The 22,886-nt window shown below is 43.8% G+C and overlaps 1 protein-coding gene across 1 annotated transcript in view; it reads left to right on the top strand.

The window, feature by feature from the left end:
- Positions 1-22,886, top strand: part of LOC126260859 (sodium-coupled monocarboxylate transporter 2-like) — a 52,785-nt gene that overhangs the window by 5,109 nt on the left and 24,790 nt on the right. The window contains exons 2-4 of the mRNA XM_049958272.1: positions 10,827-10,936; positions 12,208-12,391; positions 17,992-18,078. Of these exons, the coding sequence (XP_049814229.1) occupies positions 10,827-10,936; positions 12,208-12,391; positions 17,992-18,078 (381 nt within the window). The remainder of the gene's footprint in view (positions 1-10,826; positions 10,937-12,207; positions 12,392-17,991; positions 18,079-22,886) is intronic.

Below are 22,886 nucleotides of genomic sequence, written 5' to 3'. Positions count from 1 at the left end.
GAACTTATTGGAGGTTAACTCTCGCCGTAAGGTGTTGCGGAAGGTGCTCTTTCCTGATATTCATCTTCGTGTTCTAGTCAGTGTGTAAACTTGCTAATTACACTCCTGGAAATTGAAATAAGAACACCGTGAATTCATTGTCCCAGGAAGGGGAAACTTTATTGACACATTCCTGGGGTCAGATACATCACATGATCACACTGACAGAACCACAGGCACATAGACACAGGCAACAGAGCATGCACAATGTCGGCACTAGTACAGTGTATATCCACCTTTCGCAGCAATGCAGGCTGCTATTCTCCCATGGAGACGATCGTAGAGATGCTGGATGTAGTCCTGTGGAACGGCTTGCCATGCCATTTCCACCTGGCGCCTCAGTTGGACCAGCGTTCGTGCTGGACGTGCAGACCGCGTGAGACGACGCTTCATCCAGTCCCAAACATGCTCAATGGGGGACAGATCCGGAGATCTTGCTGGCCAGGGTAGTTGACTTACACCTTCTAGAGCACGTTGGGTGGCACGGGATACATGCGGACGTGCATTGTCCTGTTGGAACAGCAAGTTCCCTTGCCGGTCTAGGAATGGTAGAACGATGGGTTCGATGACGGTTTGGATGTACCGTGCACTATTCAGTGTCCCCTCGACGATCACCAGTGGTGTACGGCCAGTGTAGGAGATCGCTCCCCACACCATGATGCCGGGTGTTGGCCCTGTGTGCCTCGGTCGTATGCAGTCCTGATTGTGGCGCTCACCTGCACGGCGCCAAACACGCATACGACCATCATTGGCACCAAGGCAGAAGCGACTCTCATCGCTGAAGACGACACGTCTCCATTCGTCCCTCCATTCACGCCTGTCGCGACACCACTGGAGGCGGGCTGCACGATGTTGGGGCGTGAGCGGAAGACGGCCTAACGGTGTGCGGGACCGTAGCCCAGCTTCATGGAGACGGTTGCGAATGGTCCTCGCCGATACCCCAGGAGCAACAGTGTCCCTAATTTGCTGGGAAGTGGCGGTGCGGTCCCCTACGGCACTGCGTAGGATCCTACGGTCTTGGCGTGCATCCGTGCGTCGCTGCGGTCCAGTCCCAGGTCGACGGGCACGTGCACCTTCCGCCGACCACTGGCGACAACATCGATGTACTGTGGAGACCTCACGCCCCACGTGTTGAGCAATTCGGCGGTACGTCCACCCGGCCTCCCGCATGCCCACTATACGCCCTCGCTCAAAGTCCGTCAACTGCACATACGGTTCACGTCCACGCTGTCGCGGCATGCTACCAGTGTTAAAGACTGCGATGGAGCTCCGTATGCCACGGCAAACTGGCTGACACTGACGGCGGCGGTGCACAAATGCTGCGCAGCTAGCGCCATTCGACGGCCAACACCGCGGTTCCTGGTGTGTCCGCTGTGCCGTGCGTGTGATCATTGCTTGTACAGCCCTCTCACAGTGTCCGGAGCAAGTATGGTGGGTCTGACACACCGGTGTCAATGTGTTCTTTTTTTCCATTTCCAGGAGTGTATTTTATCTTTACATGGAGTGTGCTTGCCTTGATATAAGTGACTGTTTCTTAACCAGTTTTTTAACTCGTCTACGCTCATATTTATATTTATGGGAGAACTTAAAATTTGTTCCCCTGTTGAACGTTAACTAGAGTGCAGAAAACTGAATGAGGTGTTTATTATTGTTATAGTGCTATTATCTACAAAGTGTAACACGCGACATTTTCTTAGTCTGATATCAAGTGTTAAAATAATGCAAATCGTAGTGAAGCGATGAGCTATTTAAGTTGTTCCCGTGATTTACTATCTCCGTATTTGTTAATATAAAATCATATTTGTTTAAATATTGGAAGGAGGTGAATATGTCCCAGCACACGCAGATGGTAGGGTGAGAATGCATCTAACGGCTACATGTAATACGTCAACATTTCCCCACGCAGGCAGAAAAGTAGTGGTAGATGTTCACGATTCATCAGCCAAGTACTAATGCGTCTGGCATCGTTTCTCGCCAGCGAACAGTAAAAGAAAATACTTCCCGGTCATGTACAAGCTGCTGCTAGCCTTCAGCCCCCATGAAGGCCCCTGTACCTTCACCATAAAGTGCACCAACATAATTTGAGGAACATTCCATGGACAAGAGAATGCTTCTATGCTCCCATCCTCCTTGTCCCCAGAACTCAGTACTACCCCTTCTGTGATGCTATCGAGTGCGACGTAAGCTTCTTACTCCCATGTCCGACCAAATTTGGACATAGTGTTGAGCGGTCATCAATTAGAATAGCACTCCGGTTTTATTGGTCAATAGCATGTCTCCGTATGCGGAAAATAATTAATCTGATTAAACTGAAAATGTTTGAGACCCGGTTTCCACATACTAGGAATTCGGAAATGGGTCCATACATCTTATATAAATGGATGTTTGTTTCCACATGTCTTCCGAAACCATTGGACCTATTTCCCTCAAACTTTTTACACATATTACTTGCTGCTTAGAGAGAATCTGTGGAGGTAGGACAACCTACTTACCAAAAGCTTAGGGGTGGGGGTGAAAGAACAGTGTCGCTCATGACGCTTGAATACCCACACTTTAGAGAAACAGTATTTGAGAATGAGAAGACTGATTGATTTTCAACAAACTTTACATATTCTTTCAAGCCTTCATGCACCTTTTTTCGCGACAACGTCACACAACGACGAAAGGAAAAAGATTATCGCGTACTACATTTTGGCTGTTCATGCAGCAAAACTGTAGGATGAAACATAACGTCTTGATATATTGCTTCTATCCTATTAACTGTATTCTCGACACGTTTTCTGACAGTATTCGCATATTCTAATGAATGAAATTGGAAAGTTATACCACTGTTCAACACATTATTCAGGAGATGTCGTAAACACTTTAATGCGTGCAAAGCTGCAACATCAAAGAAGTAGTTTTAGTTTACTACTTCGATGCTACTAACTCTACTCGCCACACTTTTCAGACAGTATCCACATAGACCGTTGAATATAGCGACCAAAATATCATGCTACGACACACAGTTCAGGAGACATGACATGAAACTCTGAGACGCGTGGGAAACTACCGTATCATGCGTGTCATTGTAATTTATTCCTTCTTTACTCCCAATTCTGTTCACAGCTCATTTCGCAGACAGTAGTCACATGTCACTGGCTGTACTCGATCCGCCATATTCTATTATCGTACAGGACATGTCATAAATATCTAACAGTGTGGAAATGAAACTGCAGGAAGAAATTCGCTAGAGATACAGTGGGATGTGTGCAAATAGGTGTGAAATATGTTAAATATATCTTAAATATACTTGACAAGTGCATACGCAACCAAGTCCGGGGTCCAAACGTTTCTGGTACGTCTTTCATGATTTCCTACTTCCTGAAACGACCGTGTCTCAGACAAACGTCGAAACACTGCATGCTGTGGTTGTTCTCAGCGGGCGTTAGGCGTCCTCATACTACCTCGCTGTCGGCCGCGCGCTGCCATTTGACTTTTCGTACGTAAACACCACGTCGGCAAGCTCTCGTTTTGAATACAGAACCATTGTATACAACGCTGTGTCACATCCACTATAAGGTGAGTCAGCAAGAGAAGTGAATCGATTTCACTTTTGCCAGCATTCTTAAAAAAAAGAAATGTACAGGCAGCTTCTCAACCATCTGACCACAAATAACATATTATCAAGAACACAGTTTGGATTTATGAAGGGTTCTGATAACGAGAAGGCTATTTACACCTACAGTGAAAATGTACTTAATTCATTATATAACAAATTACAAGCAGCAGGAATTTTCTGTGATTTGTCAAAGGCATTTGATTGTGTGAACCACAACATCCTTTTAACCCTAGGATGCATATACAGGGCCTCCGAGGCCCTTGTATGTCTTCATTTTTTAAAAAAATTCTATAATTTTTTGTTTGATTTCAAACTGCTTTCCAGTACTCTTTCACTAACACTGTGACATTCCTCCTATCAAGTCTGAACGAGATACCCTTTTAAGTTTTTTGTATAATTCAATACGTTTACCCATACACCGTGAATGCATAAGCAGGGCTTCAGAAACCCCACACATTTATAAACGTTCTTTAGCCCATATTGTCTTCAACATTTGTTTGGGAGCAGTTATTAATTCAACAATAACTGTAGTGGTATTTCCAGCAACAGGAGTGCAAACAGCAGCAGCAGCTGTAGTAGTAATAGTATAACTAAAAAATAATACACATACTTTCACTTTAATCTGTTAGAGTTAAATTAAAATCTAACATGGGGAAACTGGTTTTCGATGGAGGGTGCTGCTTTAACCGTGGTAGAGGAAGTCTTTGGTGTTTCAAGAGGCACTCTATCGAAGACTTACACCGCATTCAGAGCAAGTGGAAAAACCATCTTCCTCTAAAACACCGCGGAGTCATCGTGACAAGCGGTCATTGAAGAGTTCTTCAAAAGCCACTGCAGAATCGAATGTCGCACTCACGCCGGCCGTTGTGGCCGAGCGGTTCTAGGCGCTTCAGTCTGGAACCGCGCTGCTGCTACGGTCGCAGGTTCGAATCCTGCTTCAAGCATGGATGTGAGTGCTGTTCTTAGGTTAGTTAGGTGTAAGTAGTTCTAAGTCTAGGGGACTGATGACAGATGTTAAGTCCCATAGTGCTTAGAGCCATTTGAACGATTTTTGTCGTACTCAAGAACCTGTCAGCGCGAAAACAACACGAAGTGAACTCCATAAGCAGAGGATTGCGGGGCGAGCGGGATTAATAAAACGCACAATTGGTTCAAATGCCCGTAAAAGGAAAACATGGCACCGAAACCAGAAAACCTGGACTATGGGGCTACGGAAGAAAGCAATTTGATCCAGTGAGTCTTCATATACCTGTAGTTTCCAACTTCCGGCTGAGTTTACGTCCCAAGAGTGAAACATGGCGAGGGGTTGGATGATGATTTGGGCAGCCATACCGTGGTCTTCTAAGGGCGCCATCGGTACTCTGCAAGTTCGTATTTACTGCCAAGGATTATGTAACGATATTGGCTGGTCATGTTCATCCCATGCTCCATTGTTCATTCCCCAGTGGTTATTCTGTCTTGCAAGACAACAGTCTCCTATTCACACAATTCGCATGGTCCTGTATTGTTTTTATGAGCTCGAGAGTGAATTGTCGCACCTAACCTTGCCATTAGTTACCAAATCTCACTATTATTAAACATTTGCGGTCTACTTTGAAGAGGTGGTCACGCGATTGCTATCCATCTTTTTAAGCTGAACTTGCTACAATTAACCAGCCAGTATTTTGCGAGAATAATGGCCTACGATTCTTTTGAAAACCACCCACAAACTATATTCGTGCAATGTGAAACGACTGGAAGCTGTTTTGAATTGCCATCTGGTTTATTACACCGTATTAGGCACGGTAATCTTTTGTTTGTCCGTCACCTGGATACCGTCAGCTGTGAGCGACAGGAATGACTCTCTCTACATCAAAGAAATGCGTTTTGAGTGTATATTATTGAATAAGTGTTACACTTATTACCCTGGAACTGCTTGAGTGATATAAAACGTGATCATCTTGCTACAAGTTTTTGGTTTTTTGCTTAAAATAATTTCTAATATGTTTTTTCCTTATTTTCCAAAACAGCCTGGCTATTCGCGCCATTTTCCTGACTACTTGGCCAACCTGTTCCTACAGTTATGACGTTAAGTAAAGGAGTGAGCAGCATATTAATACGTTCGCTGAAGCTCTAGTGTATAGATACTTATTGTTTCTTTCACCTTTTACTAGAGGAAACACTTCTACACAGACATGTATGCATAATTTCACTTTTCAAAATGAATCCCAACTAGAGCAGGTATTTACAATTAAGGTATGCTGAATATTATCTCACTGGTTTCTCGTTGCTACGTGATACAAAAATTAATATTTGTGAATGGATATTGCAAGCTTGGCTTTTCTGCAATTACATTGGTGTGCAAAATTTGTGGCCGAATCTAACTTTCTCATGGTATGTCACATAGATCGATAAAAATTGGGCCTTACGTAGAATGAAATGCTATAATCTGTATGTATTGAACCGGGGACCTAGAAACGACGGACAGGCTTAGACCCGCCGCAGCTCTCAGTGGTTCACAACAACCCACAACCACCCACAACAGATCCCAGCAGTCCACCCACCCCACCGACGCCTCACACCGAACCTAGAGCTATTGTGTGGTTCGGCCCCCAGTGGACACCCCTCCCCCCCTTACTCACCCTCGGGAACCGCATCATATGAGACGACTGTAACCCTAAATGTTTGCGTGGTAGAATTATCATGGTGTATGCGTATATGGCAACGGTTTTTGCGCAGAAATCGCAGACACGGTGTAAATAAGGCGAAATAAGGGGAAAAAGCCCACATTCGCAAAGGTAGAGGGAAAACCGCCTTAAAAACCATCCACAGGCTGACTGGCACATCGGACCTCGACAAAAGCGCCGGGCGGATTCGTGCCGAGGACTGGCAAGTCTCCCCGCTCGAGAGGCAACGCGTTAGACCCACAGCTAGCCGGGCCGGCTGTCATAGTATATTACACGAGGTAACCGTAAGAAATAGGCAATGAGGCGAACTTTTACTCAGTCAATAATTACGCTGATGGCATCGCGATTCAAGATGTATCCCAGGACGTTACAAATGGCGGGACACGGTTCTTAATGTGTTCAATCACCGCAGATGGTAGAGCATGTTGTGCAGCTCCCACGTTAGGGCGTTCCACCGCTCCATCAGCGCTGCGACAGCTGCTGGATGGTATTTAAGTCGAGACGACGGGCAGGTCAGTCAATCCGCTTAATATCCTTTCGCTCTAAGACCTCCCTGCACACTTCGATGCGGTCGCGCATTTTCATCCGTAAAAATAGTTAGGGCCGAATGACTTCCTGAGAAGGCGGACATGGTGAAGGAGTATAGACACAAAGCTGACTAGTGAGTATACTCTGTACAATGATTTAGATCTTGATGCCATTGGAACATTATGTATCCCCACACCACAACAGCTGGTCGGAACACACAATGCACTCGAATGTTGAGCTACATGTCTCGGCTATAACTATGTTCAACTAGTTCCTTTTTGCTTACATCGTCATCCTCTCACCGATGGTAAGGAGTGAGGCCGCTTATAGGGCGACCACGGAAGTAGTCGGTTCTATACAGGGTGAGCAAAATACATTGAAATTACAAGTCATGTGATACATCCTTGTATTGTCTCGGCCCTACTTCCCCCGGACTAGTGCAGCAACTCGATGAGGAATGGACACAACAAATCGAACATCCCCTGTAGGAATATTGACCCATTCTACAGCTATAGCCATTCATAATTGCCAGTGCAGGATTGTGTGCAGCTCTCGATTATGTCCCATAAATTTTCGATGGGATTCATGTCTAGCGATCAGTGAGGCCAAATCGTTTCTATGTTCTTCAAGCGAATCTCGAACAACTGTGGCCGAGTGTCATGACACGTTGTCATCCATAGAAATTGCACAGTTGTTTGGGAACATGAAATCTATGTTTGGCTACAGAGTACACGATAATAACTGTTTCCAGCCAATGATAGATTCAGTTAGGTAAAAGGAGCCATTCCATTCCACGTAAACAGACACCATTATTGAGCCACCACCAGCTTGCACAGTTTGTTGTTAAGTTGGATACATGGCGTCGTGGGTTCTCCACCGCACCTAAAACCTACCATCAGCTCATGTTAACTGAAATGCGGACTGATCTCACCAGGCCACGGTTTTACAATCATCTAGGTCCAACTGGCGCCACAAGCACAAGAGAGGCGCTGCAGGTGATGTCGTGCTGTTAGCAAAGGAACTTGTGTCGGTTGTCTGCTGATATAGCCCATTAACGCAAAGTTTCGCCACGCTTTGCTAAAGGATACGTTCTTCGTACGTCCCACATTGACTTCTGCGGTTATTTCGCACAGTGTTGCTTGTCTGTTAGCACTGACAATCCACGCAAACGCCGCTGCTCTGTCGTTAATGGAAGGACGTCGGTCAATGCGCTGTCCATCGTAAGAGGTAATGCCTGAAATTTAGTATAGTCGGCATACTCTTGACACTCTCGGTCTCGGAATACTGAATTCCCTAACGATTTCCGAAACTGAATTTCCAGTTCGTCTAGTTTCAACTACCATTCCACGTTGAAAGTCTTAATTCCAGTCGTGTTGCCACAATCACGTCGGAAACTTTTTCACGCGAGGTACTTGTATATAAATGACGGCTACGCCAACGCACTGCTCTTTTATACCATGTGTGCACGACACTGTTATCAGCTGTACATGAGCATAACGCTGTCCCACGTCTTTTGTCAGCTCACTGTGGAAGTGGATCGGAAAAGAAATCATTCTTCTCAAGATAGGGAATCCATTGTACGTCATCGGCAAGCATAATATGCACTTGTGGCCATTAAAATTGCTACACCACGAAGATGAAGTGCTACAGACGCGAAAACTAACGGACAGGAAGAAGATGCATGATATGCGAATGATAAGCTTTTCAGAGCATTCACACAAGGTTGGCGCCGGTGTCGACACCTACAATGTGGTGACATGAGGAAAGTTTCCAACCGATTTCTCATACACAAACAGCAGTTGACCGGCGTTGCCTGGTGAAACGTTGTTGTGATGCCTCGTGTAAGGAGGAGAAATGCATACCATCAAGTTTCTGACTGATAAAGGTCGGATTGTAGCCTATCGCGATTGCGGTTTATCGTATCGCGACATTGCTGCTCGCGTTGGTCGAGATCCAATGACTGTTAGCAGAACATGGAATCGGTGGGTTCAGGAGGGTAATACGGAACGCCGTGCTGGATCCCAACGGCCTCGTATCACTAGGAGCCGAGATGACAGGCATCTTATCCGCATGGCCGTAACGGATCGTGCATCCACGTCTCGATCCCTGAGTCAAGAAATGGGGACGTTTGCAGGAGAAATATCTGCACTAACAGTTCGACGACATTTGCAGCAGCATGGACTATCAGCTCGGAGACCATGGCTGCGGTTACACTTGACGCTGCATCACAGACAGGAGCGCCTGCGATGGTGTACTCAACGACGAACCTGGGTGCACGAATGGCAAAACCTTAGTTTTTCGGATGAATCGAGGTTCTGTTTACAGCATGATGGTCGCATCCGTGTTTGGCGACATCGTGGTGAATGCACATTGGAAGTGTGTATTCGTCATCGCCATACTGGCGTATCACCCGCGCGTGATGGTATGGGGTGTCATTGGTTACACGTCTCGGTCACCTCTTGTTCGCATTGACGGCACTTTGAACAGTGGACGTTACATTTCAGATGTGTTACGACCCGTGGCTCTACCCTTCATTCGATCCCTGTGAAACCCTACATTTCAGCAATATAACGCACGACCCCATGTTGCAGGTCCTGTACGGGCCTTTCTGGATACAGAAAATGTTCGACTGCTGCCCTGGCCAGCACATTCTCCAGATCTCTCACCAATTGAAAACGTCTGGCCAATGGTGGCCGAGCAAGTGGCTCGTCACCATACGCCAGTCACTACTCTTGATGAACAGTCGTATCGTGTTGAAGCTGCATGGGCAGCTGTACCTGTACACGCCATGCAAGCTCTATTTGACTCAATGTCCAGGCGTATCGTCCGCTATTACGGCCAGGGGTGGTTGTACTGGGTACTTATTTGTCAGGATCTATGCAGCCAAATTGCATGAAATTGTAATCACATGTCAGTTCTAGTATAATATACAGGGTGTTACAGAAAGGTGCGGCCAAACTTTCAGGAAACATGCCTCACATACAAAGAAAGAAAGTATGTTATGTGGACATGTGTCCGGAAACGCTTACTTTCCATGTTAGAGCTCATTTTATTACTTCTCTTCAAATCACATTAACAGAACGTACCAGCGTGACCTCAAACACTTTGTTACAGGAAATGTTGAACATGTCCTCCGTTAGCGACGTTACATGCATCCACCCTCCGTCGCATGGAATCCCTGATGCGCTGATGCAGCCCTGGAGAATGGCGTATTGTATCACAGCCGTCCACAGTACCAGCACGAAGAGTCTCTACATTTGGTACCGGGGTTGCGTAGACAAGAGCTTTCAAAGTGGAGGCCATTGAATTGGTCCGCCTCTACCAATCCATCGGTCACCGAATCTGTTGTTGAGAAGCGTATGAACACTTCGACTGAAATGCGCTGGAGCTCCATCGAGCATGAACCACATGTTGTGTCGTACGTGTAAAGGCACATGTTCTAGCAGCAAAGGTAGATTATCCCATATGAAATAATGGCGGTGAATCGAGGAAGTACAGTACATACTGACGAAACCAAAATGAGCCCTAACATGGAAATTAAGCGTTTCCGGACACATATCCACATAACATCTTTTCTTTATTTGTGTGTGAGGAATGTTTCCTGAATGTTTGGCCGTAGCTTTTTGCAACACCCTGTATATGTCCAATGAATACCAGTTTATCATCTGCCTTCTTCTTGGCGTAGCAATTTTAATAGTCAGTAGTGTATGTTGTTAGCTGGACTGCCCACCTAAAGGTGCATGAAGTATTTCCCGGGTCATGTCAGTTTTGTCCACACTGCACTGACAAGCTACAAAATGGATTTCCAAAATTCAACTGCTGTGAGTGAAATAAAAATATCCGTTTTTTTACTTATTCCTGATAAATGTGCCATAGATGTGTCGCAGTTTATTGCATATCTTGTTGCTGAAAGAATTTATTATTAATATAGTGAGCTGAAATACGCCTTCGATGTGATGTTTACAATATCTTCGGCTGCCTCGACGGTGCAGGAGGTGTCTCGTCCCGACCAGCTGCTGCCCTTCTACGTGATGCGGGTGGCCGGCCACGTCCCCGGACTGCCGGGCCTCTTCGTCGCCGGCATATTCGGCGCTGCCCTCAGGTGCGTACAGGCGCCGCAGCAGAGTGTTCCTACAGAACGCGTACCATCGACCGCAGTGTTGCTTATGTTTGATGCATACCAGCATGCAGTTCTGACGGCGCAGTTACAGCCCAGATTTCAGTGCAACTGAGACGTTGCCGTTCATGCTAAGAGCCAAACCGACAATGGGACAAAATTTCAACAAGCAATAGTACGACAGTATGACAAAGAATATCTCTCTCCAAATGATGCGCAATTAAACTATGTTTTAGGATGTGACCACCTAGATGCATAATTTCATTCTGGACTTCTTTAACCGAAGAAGGGAACTGGAACCGTTGCCAGTTTAATTCGACACATTTCATTTGACATAGATTAATCAAGTTGAGTAAAAAATTGTCACTTGTGCCCTTTTATCAGCTGCGAGACTGCGTTCCAGATTGAACCGGAAACAATAGTGTCACAAACTGTCGTACCTACTGGTTCTAAGATACTGTCATGATTACACATATTTGCAATGTATTCATGGGAGTGTAAACACTTCATTTAACTGTAGGAGAAATTGGAACGTATCTTCCGAAACATGTAGTGTGAGGAATCAGTAAATTCAATAGAGTTTGTCGATTTTATTACTGTACACTTGTTACTACAGTCATCACCACTGTATCTATGGAGATGTACACGTCTCCAAGGAAAATTTAATTGCGATGAACCACTGTGATGAAGAAGTGCTCATGTTTACTGGACTTTTTTTTCCAAGTTTGGTCCATACTACCACCTCTGAAAGTTGCCTGCCCTATAATCTTAACAGCAGCATCGATACTTGTACTCCACTGTCAGACATCAGAAAGTTTTTCGGTCATATATTTCGGATAGCTTGTTTCCGGACTAGGATCCCTACCTCAAACTGACATATTTAGCTTTGTTTCACTATTCCTGAAAGTTTGTAACATCACGAAATCATTCTGAACTTACTACATTAATATCAGTGTCCAGATGTGAAAATTTGCTTGGTGTTTGAGTATATTTATTCTGTACCACTAGTAATTCGTCTTACACATCTTAGCAATGCCGGCCGGAGTGGCCGAGAGGTTCTAGGCGCTACAGTCTGGAACCGCGCGATTGCTACGGTCGCAGGTTCGAATCCTGCCTCGGGCTTGGATGTGTGTGATGTCCTTAGGTTAGTTAGGTTTAAGTAGTTCTAAGTTCTAGGGGACTAATGACCTCAGAAGTTAAGTCCCATAGTGCTCAGAGCCATTTGAACCATCTTAGCAATGAGCGCTTGATTTCAGTTCCATGTCTGGAACTCTCAACGCTCTTTCTGGTACTATCTACGAGGACTTCCTGCTGCCCCTGATGCCCAAACGGAAGACAGATCTGCTGGTGAACTTAATAATGCAGGCCATCGTGCTGGTTGTGGGCATCATCACCGTAGGAATGGTCTACATTGTCGAGAGGCTGGGAACAATTCTGGAGGTAAGCATCCATCTCTAAGACAGCGTATACGCAAGAGTTCTGAAGGACTCCGGACGTTTGTTGTAGGGTACTAACGGCAACAATAGGACAATACGAGAAATGAGATTAAAATTAGTTACCAAGTTAAAACGATAATTCTGATACCAAATACCTTTCAGCAGAAAAAAATTTGAAAGGTTTATGTAATCAACTGGATCTTTAGTCTAGTCTGATACAGTCTTTGAGCTTCTGTTCGTTTAATCCTCTAACAAATTTTATGTAAACAGACTAAAGTGTCAATTGAAAATTCATGTAAGTACCTACACGTGGGATTCAGGCTGGATCCGTCATTTATGTTCAATGGTGTGGAGCTATTCCAGAACATGTAGAGGTTCGGCAGTTCTGTTCGGTGTAAAGGGGAATTTAGAGTAGACTGAGGCGGCAGTGAGAATATGGATAGAGGAGGGAAGCGTGCAAGTGTAGTCTCTGCAGTTGTGCGAACCACTTTGACAACGTGGCTTAGAGGCTAGCGCCCCTGTCTAGTAAGCTGGTTCGATTCCCGGTCTTCGTACAAATTTTCACTCGCTGCTTCAGTCTGTATACGTAAAATCGTATCTTTATGAGATGAGAAAACTGAGGTACCGTCGTTTCATTTTTCTAACAAATTTATTCTGGTAGTGTATGCTTTTTTAATAGAGTATACTTTTACAGTACATTCGGTACTTTTTACCTGAAAGCTACTGTACAATATTATTCTTCACACTAGCCCTCTCCAAATTTTTCGCCTCGGTGTGAAATATTAATCGCAGACATTTTCAAGAGTGTAGTAGACATACCTGTGATAAACAGGAAAAAAAACTAGTGAACGCAGCTTTATAATGACTTTGGCGAACTGAAGCTTGCATTAGGGAACGCAAAGCATTTTCTTTCTTGATTATGTAAGATGCCACAATCATTCAAAATGTAGAATAATTTCACTCCATACAAAAGTGTCCACATCAGTAGTTGAATTTTAAAAACATCCTTGTTTGCTAAGTTTATTAGCTCAAGTAAACAATTTTTACATTTTGGTATTCTATTTGTGTTAAATCAGTTGTTTGTAAATATACTTGCTTGAAAAACGTCATACGATCAATTGATAATAATGTTGTCATATTTTCCATAACATTCAGTCGTTGTTTCAGTTCAGATAACGTATTCCCTCTCCTGTAAAAGTATACATTTAAATTATTTCTAAATTTGCGTCTCTGATAGCCCTAAGAATATTCAATTATATGTGAACGATGGTGTAAGCGCAGATTCATTAAAGGCTCAAATGTAGTGGTTCAATTTGTGCACTTGAAATTGTGAACGCAATGGTGCTTTCCATCTTGTCAGTAGCACATTTTATCACGAAAAATAAAACAAATTATGATCACACCAAACAGGTACAGTTTCGCGTAAAGATTTCTCTCTTACAAAAACATCAGAACATCTTATTAAAATTCATGGTTTCTCATTTCTTCGTGTATATCAGAACCGCCGGAGCAGTAATAGTCACCTAGTATTTCAGTTACGTCAGAACACGTGTTTGAAATAGAACTTCAGAAACATCTGATGCAAGAATGTAGCCACAGGACGGTTTGCATCAAGTGAAGTGAGGGCAGATTGGATGTAGTATGTGACGTGCATTTTTTTTTTGTAAAAAATGTAATTCTACCAATTAAATGTAGTGCAATGTTAAATTCAGAAGTCCTGAAAATGAGTGAAGAGGCAGCATCTACGAAAGACTGATATATCTTCAATATGAGTACAGTTCCTGTTCTAAATGTAACGTTTAAAGTTAGGTCTTTTATTAATATTATTCATTACTGCAGTTGACAGGACCTAAAGTGATGAAAATGTGTCTGTCATTATTGTAATTGTAAAATAAAACGTGAAAACTAACATAATTTAATATTAAAATATTGTGCAGCTTTTCACTGTTGAAATCAATTGTTCATTAGGCTAGGAGCTATATAAAATGTCACTGAATTTAACAAGATATACAAGATTAATTTGTGTTTATAGTCATTTCATTCTTTCAGTATGGGATAATGAAACATTACTTGTTCCATTTGAACATTGGTTTGAAGCCCATCCAAGGTATTTCATTGGTTGTTTCCCTGAATTTTAGCTCTGCATTGCCAACCCGATGCAGCCGACAAACATTAGTTAAGGAAACATTTTCTTACATCTGTTCATGTATCAAAAAATTGCTATAATACGAAATAAATAATTCGAAAGATAATTTTAGTTAAATGTTCCTGGAGAACTACGTTATGATAAAATTTACGGAATGTTTGAACTGATAAAATCGAGTAAATCGTCTACACAGATAAATGACATGAAATTTTTTATAAATGTTCTGAAGTGTTAGAGATCATCCGTCCAGCGGAGCACTTTCTGAAGCGAATTCCTTACCCTCACATCTGTTTCTCTTGTAATAAACATAGCTCAGTAGCACAATTTTCCCCTGATTATATCGTATGAAATGGGTGTGGAATGCATTGGAGTGCCATATTGCAGCATGTCCACATGCAACAAAGACCCTCCATCAGCTGTCAGCCTCGCTGGTGGAAGAATGGAAAGCCCTACCACAAGAACATACCAATTTTATGTACAGCATGGAAGCACGTTTTAGAGCATACATCGCCGCCCGTAGTGATCACACTCTTAACCAAGAAATGAAAACATATATTTGGCTCAAATGGTTCAAATGGCTCTGAGCACTATGGGACTCAACATCTTAGGTCATAAGTCCCCTAGAACTTAGAACTACTTAAACCTAACTAACCTAAGGACATCACACACACCCATGCCCGAGGCAGGATTCGAACCTGCGACCGTAGCAGTCTCGCGGTTCCGGACGGCAGCGCCAGAACCGCTAGACCACCGCGGCCGGCAAACATATATTTGTTTCAGTTAGTTCTGAGCTACGCTGGAGCAGCTCGTTCAACGTGTGGTCCAAGTTTCGTTGAGCTACGTCACTCGGAAGTGACATGTCACATGTGAAAGTTACTTGCACCTCCAAATTTTGCTGATGATGGATGATTTATCCAACAGATGATGTTTGGTTGGTCAACTGCGCGGTTATCAGCGTCCGTACAAATACCCAACCGTTGCTCAGTCCAATCTCGCCACTTGCATAGATGGTGATGAAATGATGAGGAGAACAGACACCCAGGCATCTAGAGGCAGGTGAAAATCCCTGACCTCGCCGGGAATCAAACCTGGGACCCCGTGCTCGGGAAGAGAGAACGCGACCGCGAGACCACGAGCTGCGGGCATTATCCACGAGACAGAGCTTAACAAGTCAATAACGCGTTCGTCCACTTCTGGCCCATATTCGGCTTGGCACTGACAGGGGTGTCGGATGTCCTCTTGAGGGAAATCGTGTTAAATTCTGTCCAATTGGTGCGCTAGATTGCCAAAATCCCGAGATCATTGGAGGGCGCTGCCGTTTATGCTCCAGCACGAAGCTAAGTGGTAGAAACGCTCACCATGTGCGGGTGGGCACTGATTTGCTAAAATGTTAGCCCAATATGCTTCCAGAATGAGATTTTCATCCTGCAGCGGAGTGTGCGCTGATATGAAACTTCCTGGGAGATTAAAACTGTGTGCCGGACCGAGACTCTAAATCGGGATCTTTGCCCTTCACGGGCAAGTGCTCTACCAACTGAGCTACCCAAGCACGTCTCACGCCCCGTCCCCACAGCTTTACTTCTGCCAGTACCTCGTCTCCTACCTTCCAAACTTTACAGAAGCTCTCTTGCGAACCATGCAGAACTAGCACTCCTGAAAGAAAGGATATTGCGGAGACATGGCTTAGCCACAGCCTGGGGGATGTTTCCAGAATGAGACTTTCACCCTGCAGCGGAGTTTCGCAGGAGAGCTTCTGCAAAGTTTGGAAGGTAGGAGACGAGGTACTGGAAGAAGTACTGCTGTGAGGACGGGGCGTGAGTCGTGCTTGTGTAGCTCAGTTGGTAGAGTACTTGCCCGCGAAAGGGAAAGATCCCGAGTTCGAGTCTCGGTCCGGCACACAGTTTTAATCTGCCAGGAAGTTCCAAGCCCAATATGGCTTGCCATGAAGGGCAACAAAACGGAGCGTAAAATATTGTTGACATGACGCTGTGCTTGAAGCGTGCCGCGAATGACAACTTAAGGGGTCAACCAATGAAATGGAAAGGCACTCCAGAGCATCATTGGAGGTTCTCAGGCCACGTGATAGGCGACAGTTAGCTTTGTATCCCACTGCTGTCCGGCGCATTTCGAGAAACAACTGGTCACCGGGACGTGAAATGTGTCTCATCACTCCAGTCAGTGAGCTTCCAGGCAGAATGTGCCGACACTACTGCACATGGGGTTGTCAGCGTACAGAGGTCAATGGCAGCCACCGCATGAGACGCCGTGAGCTCAGCCCCCTTTCTGTGAGCCACCTACTTACGGTCCTTGGGGTTAACTGCAGCACCGGTTGCACGTCGTAACGATGATAATGAGGAATCCGTGGCTCTTGAGTGCCTCTCTGATGATTGCCCGGCCCTTATGTATCGTCATCCGTCTAGATCGACCGCTTCCTCTCTTGTGCATACTGTGTTCGGCCATGGTTCAAAAACTCCTGCCATCATCGTCGAATAGTAGCATACCTACTATTCAAATGTGGAGCGATTCGCCGATTACTCCAACCAGCTTTCTTGAGCTCAACAGCACGTCCTCTCTCGAATGATGAAATCTGCGTATATTGTCCACGCACCTGTCTCGGAGGCATAGTTACTGTCCAACTGAGTCTACGGAATGATATTTGCGAAGACCGTGTCCTGGTATCGACATGTCCCCTGTTAACCATTATTGCCGACTGCTTGGTGAAATTGTTGTGCAGCGTCACACATTCGTCCATCGGCCACCAAAATTTGCTATTTTGCATCTCCCGTCGATACCAAGAAAATTTGGAATACCCACCAATTAAGAAAGTACATTATTAGGAACTTCTTCCACAGTGTATCCATCCTTACTCGAAGATTGGAAATTCCTGTTAGCTACTCGCTAGATGGGACTGTTGATTGTAGAGCTGTGTGAAAAGAGGTAGTTAATTGCAAACACGTCTCTGTTGTTACAGTAGGCAACTATTTTCTTTGTAAAATACCGATTTATTGAAGTAAATATAAAGCTACCACGCTACCAGCAGGAGAGCAATACTCAAGCATTCGATAAAACTGACGAATAGCAGGCCCCTTTTTTTTTTTTTTTTTTTTTTTTTTAAATAGGGGCGCTCGAAAATGTATCAATACAATTTACAAATTGACAAGAAACGAGCACGATCGAAATTGCAAACATAAAGTCCTACGAGGTATTTTTTAGCTGTTTAAAACATGCCTCCAGTGCAGGGACTCGAGACTTTAGCTTTGCCTTCCTCTGGCAGTAGTCCACCAGCTGAACTATCCCAGCTGGGCCCAGAGCCTTCAGAGTGCCAGCAGCGGACTCCCACACGGCCGTGAGTCGGCCGCGCCAGGCTACCAGTGTGTGCGCTGCCGCCGTTACTCCGCTAACTGCCTATTACAGCTAATCTTGTGACAACAGCGCGCCGTTTCTCTTTGTGTCCACAGCTGGGCTACAGCGTGGGAGGCGTGACGAACGGCGCGCTGCTCGGGATATTCACACTCGGCATGCTGGTTCCCTCGGCCAACACCAAGGTAAGCACTTATCGCAATTTAACGGTGACAAGACACCATCGTTACTCATTACATTTTTACTGTCAACAGAAAAAGTAGAAACCTTTTGTAATTTGGGTTCCGTGCATATATCGGTTAAAATGCAGCCGTTATAGGATCACGTTTGTTGTCCATCTGTCTGCCTGTCTCTCTGTCCGTCTGTTAAAAACAAATTTTCTTAGGAACGGGTAGACGTATGAAGTCGTAATTTGTCACTCACTGTCCCTTGGTGGTGCAAAAATTAAAATCTATAAAGCAGCTCGATCAACGGATACGGCCATTTACATCACACACTTTGATACTCGCACTCTCTCATCAAAATCTATAGGGTGCATGTCGTAGACCTAGAATCATGCAGCTGATAGTAACTAGGTTTAACAGTACAATTACAGGAAAAAATCCGAAACGTATTGATCTGTAATTATATCACACACAAAAAAATTTTGTCATTTCTTCTCCGTCAGTTAAGATCCCATTCTCTCAGGAACGGTAAGACACATGAAGTTTCAATTTATATCTTTTACTACAGTCTGTGGTTGCTTTGTGCTGTAAGAAAGCTAAAAGATACGACCGTATGTCACACATTTTGGAATGTTATATATTCCCATCGACGCGCAAGTCACCGAAGTGGCGTCAAATCGAAGAGCTTGCACCCAGCGAACGGTCTACCCGACGGGAGGCCCTAGTCACACTATATATATGGAAATTTAAAAAGGGAAGTGGATAGGTTAAATTTAGATACAGTGGGAATTAGTGAAGTTCGGTCGCAGGGGAACAAGACATCTCGTCAGGAGTATACAGGGTTATAAATACAAAATCAAACAGGGATAATGCAGGAGTAGGTTTAGTAATGAATAAAAAAGCAGGAGCGCGGGTAGGCTACTACGAACAGCATAGTGAGCACATTATTGTAGATAGAAACAAAGCCCACGCCTACCACAGTAGTACAAGTTTCTATGCCAATTGGCTCCGCAGAGAACGAACAGACTGAAGAAATGTATGATAAGACATTGAGACAGTGAAGAGAGACAAAAATTAGTCATTGGGGACTGAAATTAGATAGTAGGAAAAGGAAGAGAAGGAAAAGTTGCAGGTAAATATGGTATGGGGGTAAGGAATGAAAGAGGAAGCCGTCTGCACAGAGTAATTAAAGCGTGGATTGAAAGTCATGAAAGGTTATACACGTAGAAGAGGCCTGGAGACACTGGAAGGTTTCAGATAGATTACATAATGGTAATGCAGAGATTTAGGAACTAGGTTTTAAATTGTAAGACATTTCCAGGGGCACATGGGGACGCTGACCATAATCTATTATGAACTGTAGATTAAAACTGAAGAAACTGCGAAAAGATGGGAATTTAAGGAGATGGGATGTGGATAAATTGAAAGAACCAGAGGTTGTAAAGAGTTTGAGACACCTTTAGGGAACGATTGACAATAATGAGGGAAAGAAATGCAGTAGTAGAAGAATGGGTAATTCTGAGGTATGAAATAGTAAAGGATCAAATACGTAAAAAGACGAGGGCTATTAGTAATCCTTGGGTAACAGAAGAGATAATGAACATAATTGATCAAAGAATAAAATTTAAAAATGCAATAAATGAAGTAGGCAAAAAGGAATACAAACGTCTCAAAAATTCGATCGACAGGAAGGGCAAAATGGCGAAGCATGGATGGCCAAATGTAAGGATGTAGATGCATATATCACTAGAGGTAAGATAGATACCGCCTATAGGGAAATTAGACACCTTTGGGGAAGAGATGGCCACTTGATATTCGTACAAGAGCTCCGGCTGGTCCCGGCGGAGGTTAGAGTCCTCCCTCGGGCGTGTGTGTGTGTGTGTGTGTGTGTGTGTGTGTGTGTGTGTGTGTGTGTATGTGTGTTTGTTTGTACTTGATGGTGATATTATGGAAATGGCAGAGGACGTAGAGGCAGATGAAACGGGATATTGAATGAAGGATTTGGCAGAGCACTGAAACAAAGCCTCAGGAGTAGACAACATTCTATTAGAACTACTGATAGCCTTCGGAGAGGCAGCACTGACAAAACACTACCATCTGGTGAGCAAGACGTGTGAGACAAGCGAAATACCCACAGACTTCAAGAAGAATATAATTCCAATCCCAAAAAAGCAGGTGTTGACAGGTGGGAAATATATCGACCCATCAGTTTAATAAGTCATGGCTGCAAAATACTACCACGAATTCTTTACAGACGGATGGAAAAACTGGTAGAAGCCGACCTCGAGCAGTATCCCTTTGGATTCCGTAGAAATGTCTGAACACGTGAGGCAATACTGACCCTACGACTTATCTTAGAAGCTAGATTAAGGAAAGGCAAACCTACGTTTCTAGCATTTGTAGACTTAGATAAAGCTTTTGACAATGTTGGCTGGAATACTTTCTGAAGGTGACTGGGGGTCAAAAACAGGGACCGAAAGGCTATTTACAATTTGTACAGAAACCAGATGGCAGTTACTAGAGTCGAGGGGCGTGAAAGAGAAGCAGTGGCTGGGAAGGGAGTGAGACAGGGTTGTAGCCTATCGCCGATGTTATTCAATCTGTATATTGAGCAAGCAGTAAAGGAAACAAAACAAAATATTTGGAGTAGGAAGTAAAATGTATGAAGAAATGAAAACTTTGTGGTTTGCTGATGACATTGTAATCCTGTCACGCAGCAAATGGCCTGGAAATGCAGTTGAAGGGAATAGACAGTGTCTTGAAAGGAAGATATAAGATGAAAGACAACGAGAATAATGGAATATCGTCAAATTAAATCAGGTAATTCTGAGGGAATAAGATTAGGAAATGACACTTAAAATAATAGATGAGTTTTGCTATTTGGGGAGCAAAATAACTTATGATGGTCGAAGCAGAGAGGATATAAAATGTAGACTGGCAATGGACGGTGTTTCTGAAGAAGAGAAATTTGTTAACATCGAGTACAGATTTGTCAAAGACGTTCCTGAAAGCATTTTAAGGAGTGTAGCCATGTACGGAAGTGAATAATGGACGATAACTAGTTTAGACAAGAAGAGAATAGAAGCTTCCGAAATGTGGTTTACAGAAGAAAGCTGAAGATTAGATGGGTAGATCACGTAACTAGTGAGGATGTATTGAATAGAATCAAGAAGAGGAATTTGTGGCACGACTTGACTAAAATAGGGGATCAGATGGTTGGAAATATTCTGAGTCACCAATGGATTACCAATGTAGTATTGGAAGGCAGCGATTAGGATAAAAATCGAACAGGGAGCCCAAGAGATGAGTACACTAAGCAGATTCAGAAGGATGTAGGTTGCAGTAGTTACTTGGAGATGAAGCAGCTTGTGCAGGGTATAGTAGCATAGAGGGCTGCATCAAACCTGTCTCTGGACTGAGGACCACAACAGCAACGCATTTTGATACTTGCAAACTCAGTTACCAGAAGCTATAGGTTGGTCTAGAATCATGACAACAAGCAAGAAGAAAGGCTTCACTGTACAAGTAAATGGAAAAATCCGAAAATTTTAATTTTTGGCTTTATCACAATATTCATTTTTTATCTGAATGCCTTTCTCTCCTTCTGTTAAGACGCCTTTTTCTCATGAACAGGTTGTATCAAGTTGAAATTTAGACCACTTACTTGGTCTATGGCCCCTCGATAGTGTACAGAAGTTAAGCTTCTGAGACAATGCAGCCATAAGATACTGTCATTTACGTAACATATTTTTGTCGTTTCGTCTAGAGATCGCCTTGCCACACCGAAGTCGGTGACGTGAATCGGTACTACAAACATTCGCAAGGGCTTGCTGCAAGCTGCAGCGCCGTATGGGAGGTGCTCCAGAAGACCACACCTCAGTCTCAGCAATAAGCAGCGCCCTCACACGGAGTTTTGCATAGTGTCAAGTGCGCAAGAGTTCAGCCTTAGTTCGCTACAGCAGTCAGCATCATAATACAGGACCAACTAGTCGGTAAAGTTTCACTTGATCTTTTGGTGTTACTAATGTTGAACATTTTACCTCAAGAGAATAGCGGCAAAGAAATCTGTCAAATGTAGTAAATCTTTTATTCATTTATGTAATAATGTAACTAAAATTTCATGTGTTCTAGTCTCATGAGCCTCCTCTCAGAGCAATCAAAGAATCGACAGAACAATATAAACAGTTTTCATACTTTCAGGCTCACTCATCAAAACATGGTACACCTTATTGAACTGGATTCATGAAATTCGGCAAGAAACAAGATTTCACAGTACAAGTAAAGAAAAAACTAGAAAAATTTTAGTTTATAATTCCATGAGAAACATAAATTTCTATCATTTTCCATCCGATTTCCAACTTAAAATTAAAACATTCTCTAAAGTGCCCGAATTTCTGTGACTATCTTACCAGTATCAGTGTCCATTTTTTATTTTTTTGGTCGTCAGTCTCCTGAACGGTTTGATGTGGCCCGCCACGAATTCCTCTCCTGTGCTAACCTCTTCATCTCAGAATAGCACTCGCAACCTACGTCCTCAATTATCTGCTGGATGTATTCCAATCTCTATCTCCCTCGCCCTCTACAGCTCCCTCTAGTACCATGTAAATCATTCTCACATGTCTTAACAGATGTCCTATCATTCTTTCCCTTCTCCTTATCAGTGTTTTCCACATTTTCCTTTGCTCTCTGATTCTGCGCAGAGCCTTCTCATTCCTTACCTTATCAGTCCACCTAATTTTCAACATTTGTCTGTACCACCACATCTCAAATGCATCGATTCTCTTCTGTTCCGCCTTTCCCACAGTCTGTTTCACTACCATACAATGCTG

This window comes from Schistocerca nitens, chromosome 5 (assembly GCF_023898315.1).
Source record: "Schistocerca nitens isolate TAMUIC-IGC-003100 chromosome 5, iqSchNite1.1, whole genome shotgun sequence".
Taxonomy (NCBI): Eukaryota; Metazoa; Arthropoda; class Insecta; order Orthoptera; family Acrididae; genus Schistocerca; species Schistocerca nitens.
Note: the sequence above shows the minus strand (reverse complement) of the source record. Positions and strands in the feature narration are given on the sequence as shown.